Below are 20,192 nucleotides of genomic sequence, written 5' to 3' on the forward strand. Positions count from 1 at the left end.
TGTGGGGAGGGAATTTTGTAACTGCAGAGCCACCAGTCTTGAGGGTGTCCCTTTGGATGAAATGTTCTTTGATAATAGCTGTGCTATTTCTGAACATGATCCCTGAGCTATTGCATTTCTTACACAAAATCAAGTCCTATTTGAAGGGTGGGGCTGACTGTAAACCAAGCTGATTTTAAACTACCTGGGGTGATGGGTGAGAATTTGGTTTTGCTTTTTTAAAATACAGTAGATGATTTCACTCTGGCTGGGCAGCTCTGCCTCCTGGTGACCTGTGCTTATGACAGCATAAGGTGAGAGGCTGAAGCCGTGGTCTGGTTTTCCAAGAGATATGTGGATGAAGGTATTTAGGGATTTTTAAGCCAGGATATTCAGGCCCATGGGGTTTAAATACCAAGTGCTCATCAATGCAGAGAGGGAATAGTTATCTGAGTGTCTTCAGCAGCTCTGGAAATCTCTGTCTCTGTGGCAGCCCATTTTAGACCAGATGGCAGAGAGGGAGGGAGAGAGAGCCTTGCCTGGATACTGTGTAGAGCCTGGAGGGAGATGCCATACAGCAGCGGATGCCCAGAGGCTGCCCTGGTACCTGTAATGAGGCTTATGTTTATTCACCCTCTAGCTGGGCCTTCTTGTGGGTCTCACTGCCCCAAGAGGGGTGCTGCATATGAGCATGAGGCCTCTGAGAAAAAATCAGGAGCAGTCCCCTGCCCGTAGTAAAATTACCCCGTTCCTGGTGCCTGGGACAAGCCACACTGCTTGCTTGCCCTACCATGCATTGATGTTCCCCAGTGTTTGGGGTGAGCTGGCCCAGGTCCATGAAGCAGTAAGGCCATGTACATGCAGGGCTCTGCCTGTGATAACCCACCCTCTCCCTGAAGGTAGATTGAAGTGGGAAAAGTGTTGGGTTGAGGAGATTACACTGCTCGAGGCTGAGCAAAACAGTCAGCCCCCTTGGCAGGAGACTCGTCCCATCCCTATCGCACACCCTGGTGAGGCCAGGACACATTGGCACTGGAGGTGCAACTGCAGAGGGATGCCGTACCTGGCATCCTGTTTACAGGGCATTCCAAATTTGTGGGTATTCAAAGGCAGGTGAGAAAAATCCCGCCCAGGGGACGGTTTCTGAAAAGTCTGCAGCCTTGTTTCACATCATTTTTTTGAATGGATGTAGACCAGAAGGCTATAGGCAGGTCTAGGTTAATTCAACAGCAGCCCACATGATCTGTGCAGCACTTTAATCTATTCCCTGTGCATACAATCTGAGATCTTTTGAAACAAAGGAAGCTGCTTCTGAAGCAATTGCTTTCAAAAACCTCCATTAAAAATTCACTGCTAATTGCACATAATTAACAGAGATTGGTGGAACGGGTGCAAGATCCACTGGAATCACTAGCAGTCTGTTGTTGTCCTGAATCTTTCAGTCATTTTAAAATCAAATGTATAACTCTCTTTGATGTAAACTGGTTGAAAGGATACTATAGGCAGAACTGTTAGTAAAGGTAGGTTTACTTTTTTGGTTTGATATTTTTATAGCTCAGGAAGTAAACAACTGAAATGTGCTATTTCTGTTTGATCTACTAATTGCAGTTTTCAGCCCCTTGCAATTAGGTGGCTGAAAGAGCAGTAAGGCCAGGGCAGATTTCTACACACAGCTATTTTTAGGAAAGGCATTGATAGTGTAGAGGTAAATAATTGGGGTGGAAGATAATGAATACATACTGCATACAATAGACAATATATGCTACATATATTTTATAAGCGTTAGACATCTGCATTTCTATGGGCATATATGTGGTTTCTAGGTAGGTATATCCTTGTTTATTTGGACATATGTCTGCATATGCAATCAGATTTGCACTCAGAATGTCAGTACCTCAGTACTTTTTACCTTTTAAAAACCGTTACACATGACACATCCTCTAGGATGGAGCTTGACAGAAATAATTGTGTGGTTGGCTTGATGGTGCTTGATAAAATCATGAGAATGGAGGAGAGTAAGGTGCTTAGGCAATGCTTAAGTTAATCTCATGCCTTCCCAGCATGCCAAGCAGCACGTTAAGGAGCTATTCCCAAAAGAGGAAGGAAAAGATGTGGTTCAGGATGGGAAGCGTCCTGCTGTCTCTTCTCTTCTGGTACAAAGGTACGCACTTTGCCTCCTGAGAGGCACTTTCAGATGTCCTTCTTTGTATTTCTTGTTTCATCCATGCTTCTTTCTTCTGCCAGGGGCTGTGGGCTACAGAGCAAGCTCTTCTCTATGTTCTCATAGAAGCATAATAATTAGGGGAAAGGCAAAATTGTGGAGGAGATGTGTAATTTATGTACGTGAGTGAGCAGCGTTCTTACAGCTCTATGAATATTCAGTAGTAAAACTCTGTTTCACAAAATAATTGCAGTGTAAAAAAATTGCTATATAATTTGTCAAAATATGAATTTGCAAAGAAAATTGTAGTGCAGCTGAGCCAGTGAGTAAATAATAATGCTGATTTGAAAAATGAGGTACAGTATAACATGAAAGACTGGTTCTTCATTAATCAGAACTCTTGATTAATCAAAACCTGATCATTTTCCTTAGCAGCAAGACATTGCTGATGGAGATCTGCCTTTTTTAAAAGGCTCTTTCAGGTATTTTGGCCTGGAAAAGACTTCCAAAGGCACTTTAAGAACAAAAAGCAATCATAAGTCTGTAAAATGGGAAAAGTATTTCTCCATTTTTAGGCTTTCTTAAATTTACTTTTCAGAAAAGTAGCAATGATAGCAGGTAGGAGCTAGGAGAAGCCAGAAAATTCAGGGTCATGGTCTCCTTCCATTTTAATTAACCCAGCTGTGGAACAAGATGATCATTGTCTGGTTTGTGTTTGAAGTTCTGGCTTCATCGAAGCCAATGGCAAAGCTGCTATTATCTTAGACAAGGCTGAGGTGCTCTTGCTGGGCATTATCTGCCAATATTAACGTGCGAATAGAGTATGATCTGTCAGAGCATGGGATGGATTTAGCAGACAGTCCAGCTTTTCCCCCATGGATGTTGGATCCTCAGTGTTTTGCTTTGTCTAGGTTTTTCTATCCTTCTCTGTTTCCATTGAATATTTTGGTCTACCAAATTTCATGGGTAGGGAAGTGTTCCTCAACTAGCCATGCCTTCATTTCATCCTGTTATGCTTGGCCGTACCCTGCTCTCTCTAATTAATAGGTCTTCCCTTTCATCTTCCAGCAAATATTTGTGTGTTCTCCTTATACCTTATCTCTTCGCTGTCCTTTGTTTTACTTGGTGCCTGTTACTGGTGCCTGATCTTCTTGGAAGGCTGTTTTTACCTGGACTCCAGCGCTTTTTTCCCAATGGGTGGCATAACTGCAATTAGTCTTTGGAATGAGTTCATACCTTGCTCTGAATCCCAGACACAGCTTGCTTTTAATAGACACCCACACATCAGGATATTTGCGGAGAGCCTGCAGTGCAAAACTACTTGCAGGATCACTTTCCAAGCATTGCTCCTTTGGTATTTAATTTAGTTTCTTAATTTACTGTTTTTCTCTGCTTCATGGTCCAAGCGTCCTCTTCTGGATAAAGAGCGAGCAGCGACCCTTTGCCCAGGTCCCCCTCACACTCCTGCCTCTCCCAGCACGGAGGAGGTGCCACTAGGTCAGTCCTCTGAGCCACGTCCACTGATGCCATGATAAGCTCCTTAGCTTATTTTCTCTGGCAGAGCAAGTGGCTTACAGGAGCACCCCCAGCCTCCGCGCCTTGGCTGGGCTCGTGTTTGCCGGGGACACCACCGCAGCAGCAGCAGCATATGGTGCAGCAGGCAGACTCCTGTGACGAGAGCCGCAGCAGCTGCCGGGCCCCCTCCATATGGTGAGGGGGAGCACCCCAAGCCCTGGATTGACATGAATATGCTTTTAGCACATTGAATGTGACATGCCTGCACTGCATCACTCCATCCGTGCTCACTACACGTTGGGGAATAAGCACGTCTCAGCAGTTTAAAAGCGTGGATTTCTTTTTTCCCCCTCTGTTTTTTGCAGCTTTGAGAAAAAAAACAATATCAAAGGCCCAAACCCGCCTTTGGATCACAGTAAATAACATCTTTAGTGCCACCCTTTGGCATAATCGATACATCTAAGGAAATTACTATGCAGGCAATGTTCTGCAGAGCTCTAAGCAGGAAGGAACACACATGTCGATAAGATCAGAAATTGCCAAAAATTTTCAAAGGAACACTTTGGGAAAAAAAAGATAATTGTACATCTCTTAAGAAGAAAAGGGGAAAATGTCGATTTTTTAAAAAAATACATATCTTTTTCAAATATTTTCACAACATAAAAAAAATTTGTAGAAACATTATGGAGACAGCAGGCATAAAAGACAAATTAATATGAATTAAATAGGTATAATTGTCATGATTTAAATATGTTTTTTATCACTTTCACGCAGTAAATACTAAATGAGACACAATACAAATGAATGAAAATGGAAACCAAATAAAAATAATTCAAATTTAAAAAAAAAGAAATGGACATGAAAATAATAAAACCATGAAAAATCCCCACCAAATGAATGAGGAAAACAGCAAGCATGTTAAAGCATGAGAGAGGAGCTTAACACGAAGTACAAGCCCTTCTCTCCGCAGGCTGATGCTGGTGCTGGTCCTCTTGCCTTCAGTCTCTGGCTCAGACCGTGCCTGTCAGTGATCAGCAGAGAGGAGCCCCCGCAGGCTGATGTGTGCTGGGGCGGTGCCGCCCTCCTGGGGGGTGCCAGGGCCAGAATGTCATCTGCAGGGGAAACAGGCTGAGCGTTTGGCCCAGTGCAGCTTTAGGTGGTGAGAGCCCCTGGATGAGCGGCTTCCTTTCAGCAGGCCAGCCTGGCTCCCACAGTCTTTTGGTGGACACAGATCTACATACGCCCTGGGGGGTCTCTGCCTGCCAGCATAGCCCCCAAGGACCATTTAAAGCCTTCACTTTTTAGAAATAAAGGCACTGTTTGCGTGACATGGTCCCGGCAGATCCTGCGTAGCATGGCCACAGGGAAATACCCTGGGGGAAAAACAACAAAAGCAACCATGAAGCAACTGGGTGAGGCGGCTCTGCCTGCCAAGGGGAGCTGGGGACCTGCCACGGCTGCAGCAGATGTTCCTGGGGCCACTGCCACTGGCGTAGGGGCAAGGAGAGCTGGGGAAAATGCCACATGCAACAGTGGCCAGGGACACGGCAGCTTCCCCAAATGTACCCTGCTACTGAGGCTGGTGCAGCCTGATGTGAGTCACCTCGCTCGCCTGGCATGATTTCCAGGGCTAGGATGTAAAAATAGCCTAGATTAATAATATAGCAACCCACAAACTATCACCTGATGGGCACAGAGGTATCGCAATGCTTTTTTTCAGTGTCTCAGCCCTCTGTGTTGCTTACATACCTCTTTTCCCGACTCGGCTTCCTGGTGCTCTCTAATGTGGCACTCAAGAAAAACAGGGACTCGCAACGGTGTGCCTTTCGGAAACCGTGACAAAACCAGTGCCATTCATTCCAGTCACTTCATTCATTTCTGTGACAGCTTTTCGGGGGCTCCAGTCACATACTGCTGGTTTTTAAGCTGCTTTCCTTTCCCCTGCCCCATGGGCTGTGGGTGCAGAAGGGAAGCAGGTGACTAGCTGCGCAGCAGGAGCCACCATGCCGGTAAAGTGCTGCATCACGGAGCGTGTGCTCTCCACTGGGAGAAGTGGAAAGATAATAATTTTGCTCATCTCCCTGAGCTCTGTTAAACTGAGATGTTGCTTGCAGAGATGAGAGATGAAATTAACTATTTTCCAGCTGAAGCTTCTAGGCCACCTAAATCAATGGATAAACACCAATAAATAAACAAAGTTATTAACATTTTTCACATACTTTGCCTGCAGTTATCAGGTTTATGTGAACTTATCCCGGTCAACCAAGTGACTGACATTTATTCTGTGTTATATTTTATTTCTCTGTTTTATTTTATAATGTGCTTTCTCATGCTTGTACTTCTGTCATTAATTCTAGCCACACTAAAAAAAGGTGGATTGTTGTCATGGCTCTACAGTCAAGATATTCAACATGATTTCTCAGAGTTGACTTTATTGAAATGTGCCCAGCCTTTGGCAGTGTTACTTCTGCCCTCACTTACTTTCCTCCTTTCTTTCTCTTGTTTAACCACATTCTTAATGACCACAAACTTTCTGAGACATGTAGTTACCTATTCCTGTCATTAAAATGCCAGCAGCTGAGCCTCCTTACTACCACTTGCCCCTTCCTTTCCCCAGGTAGCCCAAGTTGTGGCTGCTGCTTTATCCCACCTCCACCTCAGGAAAGCCATGTCCTCCCGATCCCGGCATCCCAGGACTGCCTTTTCCAGCTCTATTCCTTGTCCCCCAAAGCTGGGACAGTCCCTGGGGTGTCTCTCCCCTCCATCCTGCCCAGCGGTGGGTGCCAAGCGGGGCCACCCCGGTGTCCATGCTCCAGCTCAGACCCACTGGGATGGGTGCTCCAGCACAAAAATCATCCCCTGGTGTTGCCTAAGCCCCGGTCCCCAAATCCTGTGCTACGGGGTGGCTTTTGGGCATGGCAATGCATTGGATGCACCACGCTGCAGGGCAGGATGGAGAGACAGGAAAGGCACATCCTCTATCTCCTTGCCTCTCACAAACATGCACAGATAGTAATTTGTATCACTGAATTGATGGTTTGCTGAATGTCCTGGGGCACTGCAGGGGCTGTAAATAGGGCTTTTTCCTTTTTAATGTTTTGGGTTTTTTTTTTAAAGTCCTGTACTTTTAACACAACAGCCCCCGGCAGCCATGCAGGACTTATGACTCTCCCACGAATTGTAGCAATTCGTTCTGTCTGACCTACAATTACCAATTATCTTTGTAACCTTCCTTGAAGGCAAACACGCTCACTATAAAAGCATGCTGGCCATCACATTTTTAGGCTATTGGCAGCCAGCTTTCCTCTTCATTTCCTTTGTAGGACAGGGCCCGTCACAGCTGTAAACACACCAATATATCAATTACTACTTTTTCCAGCTGAATGCAGGCAAGGACATCTTTTTCTCTCCTTTCCTCTCCCGATGCCAAGGGTTATCAGGCCACGCTGTCCAAGTGGGATGTTTGGCCTATCTGCTGCCATGCTTACCCCAAGCCAAGTCTGCCGCTCCCCTGTGTCACAGGCTGCGGCTGCCGGCAGTCAGAGGGCTGAGGTGCTCGTGGGAGCGAGCCCTTAGCAGATAACCTCTTCTAGCTCAAAAAGGCAAAACTGACCTCCTATCTGAGATGCCAGTGAGCAGTGCAGCGAGGTGTGGAGGCCCCCAGCCCACCGGGGATAGCCAGAGGGGCGGCATGTCAGCACCCATGCCCTGGCACTGCCTGTGCACCACTGTGTGCCAGAGGGCTGACCCAATAACACATTGCATTGAAAAAAGGGCTTTTGTGCTTGAAATTCACACCCTTGCTTGATTTGCAGTGATCTCCCCTGGCTGACAAGACTGAAAAATCTAAAAGCTGCTCTTGTAGCTCAGGAGCAGGCATCGTTGGCTGGCTGCAGCCACCCAAGCAGCGCTGGGTTGGCCAGGGTAGGAGAGTTTATTCCTGGTGGTTGAGTAGGTGCTAGCTTACACCCACTCACCTGAAAACTATTCCTTTTTTACCTGTTGTTTCACTCACAGCTGTTGGGTTTCCAGCTGCATCTCTCAGTGAGGTGCCAAATTTTGATTTTGGCTCTCAGATACCTGGGCAGGGACTCGGGAGGTCTGCTGAAGGGCTCAACATGGACTCGAAGCAATACCCCTACATCAGCCTGGTAATTCACATCCGCCTTCCCCACCACAGGCACATGGTGCTCAAGAGTAGGCTTCACCACAACACAGTCATGTTGTGTAAATGTACGTGACACACATGTAAGTGATCTGCCAGAATGCACTGGAAGTGAAAAGAGGAATATTTTATTCCTATACAAAGTATATTCATTTGCTAGTTTGTTTACCAGCTTTTCTCTGTAGACCCTAAAGCCCCGCTGCAGCACCCAAGGTGCTGCAGGGGTGCCAAGGCAAATATTTATGCAGAAAGGTGCAGGCACCTTTTCTTTCATGCCTGCGTGGCTCCACTTACTTCTCAGGTGATTACCAGGCCAAAGTGCATTTAACCACTGGGGCAAAACCAAGAAATGTCCCACAAAAAGTTTTCCACAAAAACCAGTCTTCCAAAGGTGAAAACAAAGAGGTTAAGAAACATGTACTGAGCACATATCTCTAAATGAAACCTGAACACCTGCAGGCTGGAGGAGCCAAGGCTGCAGCCCTGTGACTTCAGACCTGGGCATTGGGGTTGCTTGGGGGCTGCGCTGGCTGAGGAGGCAGGCTTCCAAATCCCAGGGTAACGAAGCTAGTCCTTGCAGCCAGTGCTCCCAGAGCAGGGCACCTGTCCTGCAGGGAAAGGCCGCAGTGGCATGGGCTGGAGGGACAGAAGAGGCTCCCGTTGGCCCAGCTCCCATGCCCCCCGTGCCAGGGCTGCTCCAGCTTTGTCACCAAACAGAATGCCAAGCAGGCAGGAGATGTGCTGCATGGTTTTATTGGCAAAGGCAGTACAGTTTTGATAGTTGAGAATGTCTTGGTTTGTAGCATATTGATCTGACGACAGGCAGCATTAACTTAAACCACCCTCATGCGGTGTGGCACAGTGCAGAGGTGGCAATGCGCTGCGTGGCCTTGGGCTTGCACCTCCGCCTTGGTTTTCTTGTTGCACAAGAAGTCATGGGATGTGGCTGGGAAACATCTCTGTTGGGAAAGGTGGAGCGTGGTATTGCGCATGGACCCCAGCCTATGTTTTTCAAGAGGCCAGATCTGGAGATGTGCACCCACATTTTCCTGCTGAGCTTGATGGGGTCTGTGTGCCCCACTGCCTCCCTCTTGGGTCTGACTAAAAGCCACATCTTGTTACTGTAGGCTGATGTTTACTTCTTCCACCAGAGCCAATGCCTTGGATTAATTCAGTAAATTCCTTATGTCAGAAAGGCTGCCCTGGGACACTGAAGTGGAGGAGACCATCTCTGCATTAAAGAAAGGAATTTTTTTAAAAATTTCTTTATGATTTTGTTCTTTGCTGGGGTCTTTCTTTCAGACTCTTGATATATTTGGGCTCATTGTCATACCCAAAGAGTAGTTGCATTTCAGTAATAAACAGGGCTTTGTATACAGTTTATATTTCAGCTGATTATAATTGCACAGTGGTTTTGAGTCTTTTGAGATGAAACTTGCTATAGAAACGCGGGATGTAAATTCCCAGCATTAGCTGGAGCTTCCTAGGCTCAGCAAAGCGACAGCATATGAATGAATAACTCATAACTGGATTTCAGTGAATAATTCAGAGTCTAATTCGTTTGGTGAAAAGATCCTCTTTTCCTATTCACAAAACCTCTGTTTGGAGATGGTGGGTTTCTCATGGCTCCTCTATGTACGTTTTTACCTGCTCAATAGCTTGGTCCTTTGTGGGCTGCAGATTCCCTAATGGTATTGAAAACAGTGTTTAACGTTTGACTTACGTCGATAAGTTATCAGCAGTCATGGGACTATTTTTTAAAATTGTTTTATTGTCATAGTCATCTGAGCACTATTCTGCCAGTCCAAATGTTATTAACATGGTCTGCTTTGGACTTCACTGGGAAGAGGGAGGGCCCTTTCAGCAAGGAAAGGGTTCAAAAAAGCCATTGCTCAGTGACTGGTAGGAGCTAAAACAGGTCAGATGTTACAGAAATAGCAGCTCTTCCTCTACAGCCACAACAACTGGTTTTCTCTAAGAAAGAAAAGAAATGGGAGTGTTGTATGTAAGATGGATTGGGAAGACCTATTCACATTTCATTTTCCTCCATCCTGTCCAGGGGGAGCGATCTCAGGCCAGGCACCTCATGGGATGCCCCATCTCTTCTGAAGGTGCCAGTGGTTTGTGGTGGGGCCAGGCTGGGACTTCACCCTTGGGGTTCATCAGTTCACAATTTATAAGGGCAAAAGGGGGAAGGGAAATTGTGGAGCAGGAAGACAGCAAAAAGGGATACAGGCAAAATTAGGGGGCTGGCATGGGTTTCTCCTCAGGATGTTTCAGGTGTATCCAATCAGAAAGAGGAGATGCCAAAGGCATCAAAAAGAATCAGTGAGGGAGTAGCACTGGCATGGGCACACACAGTGCCCTGTTCCTGCCCATGTCCTCTTGCTTTCCCCTGGCAATCACCTTGGGGATATGTAGTAGATTTGACAGTCCTTCCTCGATTTATTTGTCCCCAACTCAGGAGTAAATGTTCATTGCATTTTCTGATGTTTGCTTGCAGCATCTTTGTTTCTGATCTCTCTCTCTTCTTCCCTCCATGCCTGCTGCCCCAGCTGCACTGGCCCTCTCCCCAGGAGAGGTAAGTCTCTCCAGCTGGTTTGGCTGCTGGGTAAATGCTGGGGGCGACACTGCCTGGCTCCGGTGCCTTGGGGCGTAAGGAGGCATGGCACCTGGGCCTCCAAGGCCAGGAACATGCTCTCACCTCTGAATCCAAGGCAGGGGGTCATCCCACCTTTTGTGCTGGTCTGGCACAAAGAAGGGGGCTCAGAGAAGGTGCAGCAGCCTGGGCAGGCATAAGTGTCTGTCTAAGCTTCAGGATTCAGCCTCATGTCACTATTGTCAATGACAATGTTGATTTACTATTGTTTTTTACCTTCCCTTTAGGATGAGAGACTGGAACTGTGGCACAGCAAGGCTTGCAAATGCGATTGCCAAGGAGGTCCTAACTTGGTGTGGTCCAGCAGGACTAACAGCTTAGAGTGCATGCCAGGTAATGGGCCAGCGTGCTTTTAGCCATGTTTGTCTGGTGATCTTCAGCAGCTTCCCCCGATGCACCCTGCACTGCCGAGGTGGCATGTTACGGTGGTACTTGTTCCAAACACAGCTTCTGGTGGGGCCAGGGGAGCTGCGCTGGTGGGAGGTGCGAGGTGATGCTGCGCCATTGGGCAGAGGGGCAGCAGCAACAGGGACCATGTCTGGGCCTTGGGAGATCACCCAGGGTGGCCCAGGCTGGCTGGTGCCGGCAGGCACTTGCCTGCCCCGTCCCTAAAGCCCCCTGCGCTGGTGCTCCCAGAAACTGCCGGCAGCTACCGCTGTGTGCAGGATTTGCTGTAGGAAACCTTTTGTGCAACTTAGGCTGATTCTCGCTTGCTATAGTTTTATCTGTGACCTCTTCTCCTCTCCCCAGGTGTCAAGGAAAACAGTTTATTCTTTCTTTGAAGCATATTTTTAAACAGTGAAAAATCACAATTGTGTTTCCTTTGAGTTTTCTCTGGGTTGCCTATGCCCAGCTCCTTCAGCTGTTCCTCACAGACCGTGTTTTATAGGTTTCTGATCAAGTTCTTTCCTTGTTGTTCTCTGCAACTGTCACATTTTCCCTGACATGTTGCCCCAGCAAGGCTTTATCAGTGCCCAGCTGATCTTCAGGTTTGGCTCCTGCGTCCCACAGAAGCTGCACTCTTGTTCAGGCCTCTGTCACGCAGATGTTCAGAGGTGTTTGCCCTCACTGGGCTGGGTGACGAAAGTGGTGCCTGCCTCATGCCTGCTAGGAAGCATCTCTTCCCAACTCCTGCAAGAGGCTGTGCAACAACTTGAGGTGTGTTTTGCTGCTCAGCATTTGGCATGGCTGCCCTGAAGGAGGAGGTTAAATGAGTTACCCTGGAAGAGCTCTGAGTGGAAACTAGGGTGAGTTAGAAAGCAAATAAAAATGTGTATTGACAGGAAGATATTACACCATTGGCAGAGCTTGCAGGCATAGCAAACAGAAATGAGAGGGGGAGTAAATGCCAGGCGGTTCTATCCCACGCTTGTGTTGGACCTGAAGGGTTTCCTCCCATGGCACAAGGCAGCTGACAAGCACAGAGGTTTCCAGTCATCCTTGCTGGGCCGTCTGTTTCCCTTGAGCTCTCCTTCCATGCACCCTGCTCCTGTGGAGGCCGTGTCCACCTGGGGCTCACCCAGCTTGAGTATTGCCCATGGGATTCTTCCCTGCCCAGAGAAACTACAAGGAGAGGATTCATCCAGCATGCATGGGTGGTGTGTCGCCCCCGGGGCAGTGGCCCCAGTCATCCCCAGTAAAGGGTCACGGCTTCTCAGGCTCTGTCCTTTCAGTTTCTGCAGCCAGTATCTCCATAGGGCTGCCTGCCAGGGCAGGTGTGAAGAGGAAGAAGGCATTTTCTGGAGACAGCCCCTGTGATGCAGAAGTATCACTTGTAGGAGCCTCAGAAACAACACTTTGTATCTCTTGTTCTGAGGGTTTCCTCCAGTCTTCTACGAAGGAAACCCACATGCACTGCGTCAAACATGAGTCTGAGCTGGCATGGCTCTGCCTGAGCTCACTGCTCCCTTTCAGAGGTCTGGCCACCACAAGTCTTTTTTTGTTGCAGCATCATCACGAAGCCCACCTGCAACAGGCAGGTCCCTGCAGTCCTTGCATCCTTGTCTGAGTCTCTCCATTTGGAAGATGCCCCCCTGCACCTGCGCATCCTCCACCTGTAACTGTATCCCTTTGCATGGAGCTGCAGTAAAGCATATTTTTGACAAATGGAGATTACTGCACACTCCAGGTCACCATGTAGCACCCCCTTGCTTCCTGCAGGGGAACCACTGCAGCGGAGATCCTCCAAAAAACTCTTGGGAAGTCCTTCTTCTCATGGTGGCTCCCTACCAGCACCTACACCTGCCATGCCAGTCTGGTCCTGCTGCACATTTTCTTGCTGTTTAACCTTAACAGTGTACAATTTTCCATCTGAAGCCTTGTTACAGCCTGGTACCACCCTGCTGCCGCTTGCACCAAGGAATCACAGAATCACAGCATGGTTTGGTTTGGAAGGGACCTTTGAAGATCATCTGGTCCAACTCTCCTGCCATGGGAAAGGACATCTTTCACTAGACCAGGTTGCTCAAAACCCCATCCAACCTGACCTTTAACACTTCCATGATGGGACATCCACAGCTTCACTGGGAAACTGCTCCAGTGGCTCACCATCCTTATCATAAAAAATTTCTTTCTTATGTCCAATCTAAACATACCCTCTTTCAGTTTAAAACCATTGCCCCTTAAAGGGAAGGGAAGGGAAGGAGACAAGGCAGGTTTGGTTGATCGTCCGTGGCTGAGAGAAACCTGTGTGAGAGGAGCAGCTCTAGGTTTCCTGCCCAGGCTAAGTGTGAGGGGTGCCCTGACTCATTAGCATTATGTAGCTCAGTGATGAAGGCATCTTTCTTGACTAATTAAGGCTGTTCTCCTGAATAATGAATGTTGTCATCATATCTCCCAGCTGTCTCTCTCCCCAGGCAGGGGGGCTTTTCCCTGTCCTCACCCAGCTCAGCCACGGTGCGTGGCCTGGCATCCCAGATGCCTGGGGACGGCTTGCTGAGCAGCCGCGCTGAGGTGTTGCTGAGCTGGCACGGCTGGAGGGCAGCAGCCGGCCTCGCAACCGCTGCATGAGTTTTCTCCAAGTTGGCAGCAATGGTGTTAAATGACTTAGCTGGCTTGGCTGGGTGGGCACCAGGCATCTGTTTTGTGAGCCCCTGCGCGTGGCACAGCCAGACGTGCCAGAAGGTGACCTGCTAATTGCATTACGGTTGTGTGGTCTGCGGATTAGTGTTGCTAAAAGTAAAGTTACGTGGTGTTTGAGATAAGCCTGCCAAGTAGTAAACATGCAGGGCCACCCCAGCCCAGCCGCCCTCTTGCACAATGGGAGCAAGGGTTTTTAACGCGGTAGAAAAGCATGATGTTTCCGTGCCTGGAGGAAGGCGGGACAGCGACTATGTGTTTTTGTGAGGAAAAACATGTTAATGAGGTACCAGCTGAGCAAGATATGTTAATGAGATATTGATGCATATGATATCGACCTGGTAGAGCTTGCTAATGAGACATTGACCACGCCGCTGCAGTGCTGGGGCGTTGCACTGGGAAGGCCATGGTCACGCTGAGTCCTGGGCACCTGCTGTTGCTCCTCATGTGACAGTCATTTTTAGCAAAAAGCATCATGCTGGTCGGTCAGTCATGGCTAAGGCGAGGAAACGTCCTACCCATGAGTGAACCCGCACAGAGCTTTACTGCTCCTTTATTGCCAAAACCCATGAAACAAACTACACTAAACTGGAAAATGTGACAGTGACCCTTGAGGGACCACATGTGCTCCACGGGCCACAAAATTAGAAAAATGCTGCCCATAGATGTTTGCCCAGGCAATTCCTGTCTGACACTTGTGAGCACCTTCTTTATGTGTCTAGATACATAGTGATAACCTGCTCGCATAAAAATAATCAGAACAAAACAAAACAAAAAAACAACTAGGTCCAGGTAGCACGCAGGTGCTCTGCATGGCAGCATCACCAAAGGCTTGCCTTCCGGAGCACTGTGTGGTGACCCACCGCAGAAGGTTTAAATAATGAATGAGTATTTCTGCCCCTAGTGGTTTTGGAGCCAGCGGGAACCTTGCTGAACTTCTTGCTGTCACAGAAGACAGCTGTGGGATCAGGTTTGGTAGCCTGAAGATCTGAAGGCAAAAATCTCCTGAGTTTGGCAGGGCCAAGCATTACACCTCACTGCCACCAGAGAACCTGCAGGTTTTCCACAAGGCCATACCATCTCCAGATACAAAGATAATCCCTGTAGCAGAAAATGCAGAAGATCTGAGGATGCTTGTGGAGGGTTGATCAGAGCAGGCTCAGCAATTTTGCTGTGCAGACGTAGCCATAAATCAAGACAGTGAATGGTGGAGCGGAAGGAGATAAAGCTCAGCAAGAAAAGCCATGCCAGCCATTTCTCGAGGACCAGGCAGAAGCTGACAGCCTGGAGGCTGGATCCAGGTCAACAGATCCAGTCTGGATTTTCTTCTATGTGCTTGCAAGAAGCAGACTCGGACTGCAACATCTGAATAAAACCTTCCCCCCAAAATGTTGCAGACACCACAGGTTTATGAAGTTTGAGAAAGAGAGAGAAGAATCAGAAAATCATACAAGAAGAGTTAGAAATTAAGACCCCCCGTGGCCCCTGGGCAGCAAATACTGCAGGGGTTGTGGTCTGGATTTAAGAGCATTCCCAGCATCCTGGCCAGGGAGGACAGGGAGCAGCGAAGCCACAGAGGGTGTTGACAACAAGCATGCAAATACAACCAGGAAACAAAGCCAGGCACTCGTGGCCTTATAGTAGCATGTTTTTTCCCTTTTTCTACAGAGTGTCCCTACCACAAGCCCCTTGGCTTCGAGTCGGGCGCTGTCACCCCTGACCAGATAAGCTGCTCCAACCCCGAGCAGTACACGGGCTGGTACTCCTCCTGGACAGCCAACAAGGCCCGCCTTAACGGCCAAGGCTTCGGGTGAGTCCGAAAATGCCTCCACAAGGGGTCCCGTGGGCAGGTGGGTGTCGGAGGCTGGGGCACCCCCAGCAGCGCAGGGGCAGGAGGGACCACCTGGGAGGGCAGGGGCGGAGGACGTAGCGGGGATGGTGGTGTTCCCCCAGGTGCGCGTGGCTCTCCAAGTACCAGGACAATGGGCAGTGGCTGCAGATTGACCTGAAGGAGGTGAAGGTGATCTCAGGGATCCTCACGCAAGGGCGCTGTGATGCTGATGAGTGGATGACCAAGTACAGCGTGCAGTACCGCACTGATGAAAATCTCAACTGGGTTTACTACAAGGATCAAACCGGGAACAACCGGGTCAGTGGACTTTATGCTTCAGCCATTGGTGGAGTGGGGGACACATTTGGTGACACAAAAACACTGGGTCTTGGCAGGGAGGTTCTTGCCCCAAGAGGGGTTTCCGTGGGAGCAGTGGGGTGGATGGGGCCTGGCGGTCACCCCACCTCTGGGGGCAGCATGGAGAGGGGTGTCCCCTTGCCATGGTAAGAGCAAGTGCCATGCTGAGCAACTGCAGAAGGACAAAATACATTTTTTGCTAATGATGATGGTGGAGTCTAGACTAAACTCAGCAGGACCGAGCTGACATCGCAGGGGAAGCAGCACCTCCGTGATAAAGCCCGTTTCTTGGCCAGAGCCACACTATGCCAGCTGTGCCTGGGCACTGCAAAAAGGGGGCTCCTTCTTTTGCCCTAAGTCCAGGGCTAGTGCATGATAACAATGCAGAAGAACCCCTGAAAGAAAATCTGCAGCTATTTAAGTCACAGCCCACTGAACGGTACACACGCTGTACTTAGTGGGTGGTTTGAAGCAAAAAATTGCACAGGGGAACATAGAGTGGTGGCTGTGGTCCCCGTGCAGCCGAGGCAGGCTAGGGGATGCCATGCCTGCTGCCTCCCAGGCATCGTCAGCGTCCATCCGTGGGGATGGCCCTGTCCCAGCATGGGAGGCTCTGGTGGCTTTGCTGAAGCACTGGTTCCTGCAGCCCTGGGCGGATGCTGAGCCTTCCCAAAAAACAGGTCATGGCAGCAGGAGACAGGGCAGCATGGCCAAGCAGTGGGGAAGGTCCCCCAGATAAATTTTTTTGTCTGTATCAGCGTGTCTGGGAGCCTGGCTTATGAACTGCAAGCAGCCAAGGTCAGCCAGGCTCACTCCAAACACATGGTGCCTTGTTGCCCGAAGACAAATGAGAGAGAATGGGGAGAGATTAAGTCTAGCCTAACCAGAAAAAGCAGAGGAACAATGTGGGGAAAGTGACTTACTCAGAAAACCCACTCAGTGTGACAAAAATTGCCTGTGTCTGGCTATTATTAGTGTCTTTTATTTTTTTGGGGGGGGGAGGGGGACCTGCCTCCTCTTCTGCTCTGCACAGGCACCCCAAACTCATGGGGCAGGAGTTTCAGCCCCCTAACCACCTGCCCACACCTCCCTCCCCAGGTTTTCTACGGCAACTCGGACCGCTCGTCCTCAGTGCAGAACCTGCTGCGTCCGCCCATCGTGGCCCGCTACATCCGCCTCATCCCGCTGGGCTGGCACGTGCGCATCGCCATCCGCATGGAGCTCCTCGAGTGCCTGGGCAAGTGCGGCTGAGCACCTGCCCGCCCCACGCCGCCTCCTGGGGTAGATGCAGAGGTGTCCGCCTGTGCAGTCGCCCCCTCCTTGCCACCGACGCTGGCTGCAGCCGCGGTCCTGCGGTGTAAATGCCCAGCATGCAAAGGGAAGGGCCATCTTGAATAAAATGTTGTTTCACACCACGCCTGCTGATAAAGCTAAACCCCGCTGTGAAGCTGACAGGTGTTTATGGGGCACATGCTGGGGAAGGCAGGATGGTTCATTGCTGCACCTCTGATCCTGTGAGATGTGGTGCTTCTGGCCCTGGGTGTTAGGCTGGGAAAAAATCATCATCACAGCATGCTGTGGAGGCCAAAGTAAATGCAGATGTAAGTCCAAAGGCAGGGCTTGGACGCCCTCAGGGAGGGCAGGTCTGCAAGTGATTATTTGTCCCTGAGCCTGGGCATCCCCCGCCACCCCACTGGAGCCAGGGAGGGATCTCCTGCCGGGGCAGACATCTCACCCTGCTTTTCCTCATGCTCCTCCTGCCTGTCTCTGCCACCCCTGAGACAGGGTTGGGGCCAGATCTGGCCGGTCCTCAGTACAATGGGCCCTGCCTGTATCTCACACTCTCAATCACCTTGTGTCCCCTTGCATCAGGTACCCTCTGGCCTGAGCTACTGTGGCTGGTTTTGGGACAGCCATTGATCCCCCGTGTACTGGGTGGCCAAACCCTCTCCATATCCTCTCTGGTTTTGCACTGACACATCCTGGGGACCCCAGGGCACTTTGCTCTCCGTGGGCATTTGGGCACAGGAACATTTAACATTTAACAGGAACACTTGCTCTCATTTAACTGTCTTGATCTCGATGGTCCAACCCCTATTGGGTGCTGAGTTCCTGAGGCATCTGGCGCATGTGGAGGCTTTGATGAACCCATGTCCCTGGTGTGACCTGGGTGGTGTGGCTCATGTCCCTGCCTCTGCCCAGGACCTGATGCCCAGCACACCCCAGGTGGGGGCTTGTTCGGCTTGTCATACGTCTGTGGCAGAAACCTGGCAGGCACCAGAAGCCTTTTCCCTTTTTTTTTTTAGCAATCCATGCATCCCAAAGAGTCACGGAATTGGCACCTGAACTAGCTCAGTGGAGAGAGGAACAAAGAGAACGGCACCAGGGCAGGCCATCTGCCTCTCGTGCCCTCTTCCTACCCCTATGGGGAGAGAGGTGAACGCTTGGTGTGCAAGGCAGGAGATGAGATGTGGCTAAAACCAAATGAGATGTGAGAAAAAAACATTAGAAAAGCCTTTGGATGTCTGTGCAGTTCGTCACTTTTTATTCATTCAGGAGGGCAGATGTTTCTGCCTTGTTTTTTTCCTGTATATAAAGACAAATAATAACTGTCAGGGAAATACGCTGTTTTGGTGAGTCTGAAGGCTTCTGCTCTGCTATACCAACAGTATGAAGTCTACAATCCCCATCTGCTGAGGTGACTGTTATTATGTCACCATCACTCCCTCGCTTCTCCCCACACCCCACAAGAGTTTTGCCTATCCACAAATGGGTGTAGGGGCACATTTTCTTAACAGGAAAGCAGCGAATCTGCATGGCTCTCTAACAATTATCAGTCCAGGCAAGCCCTACTGAAAACGTCCACTGAGCTGGAGGCAAGTCCTCCATGCAGCCAAGCTTTGGGACTAGCATGGGCTAACAGCCTCCCTGGAGGGGAGACAAGGGCTCTCCACCAGCTGTCATAGCTCTCCCGTTAGTGACACCAACACAGAAAGCTGAAGCATTTCTAGTCCCTGGACACAGTTGCCACCATGTTAACATGCTGCTCTTCCTTCCCTAAAAGCAGCCCAGGCAGCTCTGCTCCATGGCCTGGTGGATGGTGACTAGCAGGGCGGAGGCTTGGCGCTGCTGTTTTGTTGCATGACGGAGGAGCAGTGGGGTGGGGTCGGAGGGGTGAAAGGATGGACCGGGCACCAGCTGATAGTATTTGTAGCATACCACAGCAGTTAAGCTTGACTGTAACCACCCAAAGCCGTGGCTGTGACTGGCCTCTGAGCTCCCACGCGCACTCCAGGGTTCTGAAAGTTGTCTCGTTTTGGAAATGCACCCTGTGGCAAGGGCCAAGGGTTCCCACATACTTTGGAAGAGCTTGCAGGCTTAATCCACAGCCTGAATGGATGGACCACACGCCATTATACACCAGGGCACCACACTGAATTATGTGTCTTCACTTGACTGATCCAAGGTATAGGATATAATAAAACCTTGGAGGGAGAAAAGACTGTCCAGGTAGTAAGGACCTGCGCTATCACTCTCCCAGCCTCCCAGCTTCAAAGAAGTCACTAGACCCTTTTTCCAGATTGAAATGTACAGCGCTAAATAAGGAGGGACTAGCTGGCATACACTGAATTTCACAGTGCATTTGCTTCTTGCCTCTCCCTGTCTTTTGCCTGCAGTTCACCTCTCCAGCTTGCACAGGGAAAAGACCTACTTCTGGCTTTGATCTGCAATGTCAAAATGGTTCCTGGTAAAGCAGGAGTTTCTGTTCCGCTCCTGGCTATGCAGCTCCTTTGCTAATCGACCTTTGGAAATTCTTCTTAACCTCTGCCTCTTTTATCTAAAAAGAAGGATGCTGAGAAGCTTCATTAATTAAGTCATCCTAAAATGCTTTTAGAATTGCACTTGACTTCCACCTCTACATAAACGCGGAGTTTTGGAGTAACAGTGCGACTGAGGGCATTATGAAAGCGGGATAGAACCAGCCAAAATACAATTAAAAAAATACAAAGCTTTTCCTCATAAAGCCTAACTTTTCCTAGCATATCACTGTCATTTTAATTTAGTGGCACAGATGCCTCCAATCGCAATTAAACGGAACAGAGGCAGTAACTGATGCTGCAGGAGATGATGCCAAGCAGCGCTGAACACGCATTTATCTTCTAGGAGTGAAAATCCTGCAGGTATTTACCTGCAGAAGTAGGGAGACCAATGCATGAATTTGCAACCGTGTAAAACCCGACAGGTTTGAAATAGGAGGCAGGACCAAGAGCTGCCTTCAGCTTCGTGACCTGAATTTTTAGCCTGGGATGCTTGCAGAGAGAAGTGAGGAACCATGCTGAGAAGTCAAGCTTGCCCAATCTAAACTATGTGATAAGAGACTGTCTCAAGCCTCCAGAGCAGCCACGCCATTTTAAAGTCAATAGCCCCTTTTTCTTAGTGGATACCT

The 20,192-nt window shown here is 49.2% G+C and overlaps 1 protein-coding gene across 1 annotated transcript; it reads left to right on the forward strand.

Moving 5' to 3' along the window:
* The first annotated feature begins 2,088 nt into the window (after positions 1 to 2,088).
* On the forward strand, positions 2,089 to 16,996 carry RS1 (retinoschisin 1). The gene is made up of 6 exons (XM_064470063.1): positions 2,089 to 2,140; positions 10,376 to 10,401; positions 10,707 to 10,812; positions 15,226 to 15,367; positions 15,511 to 15,706; positions 16,844 to 16,996. Exons 1-6 carry the CDS (start codon positions 2,089 to 2,091, stop codon positions 16,994 to 16,996), a joined length of 675 nt encoding a protein of 224 aa, XP_064326133.1.
* The last annotated feature ends 3,196 nt before the right edge of the window (positions 16,997 to 20,192 follow it).

Source organism: Phalacrocorax carbo, chromosome 1 (assembly GCF_963921805.1).
Source record: "Phalacrocorax carbo chromosome 1, bPhaCar2.1, whole genome shotgun sequence".
Classification (NCBI taxonomy): Eukaryota; Metazoa; Chordata; class Aves; order Suliformes; family Phalacrocoracidae; genus Phalacrocorax; species Phalacrocorax carbo.

Excerpts from the sequence above, each read along its gene's own strand:
- RS1 (XM_064470063.1), top strand. The coding sequence starts at position 2,089 with ATGTGGTTCAGGATGGGAAGCGTCCTGCTGTCTCTTCTCTTCTGGTAC. Across the intron at positions 10,402-10,706 it reads TGGCCCTCTCCCCAGGAGAG|GATGAGAGACTGGAACTGTG; the intron begins GTAAGTCTCTCC and ends CCTTCCCTTTAG. Across the intron at positions 15,707-16,843 it reads ATCAAACCGGGAACAACCGG|GTTTTCTACGGCAACTCGGA; the intron begins GTCAGTGGACTT and ends CTCCCTCCCCAG.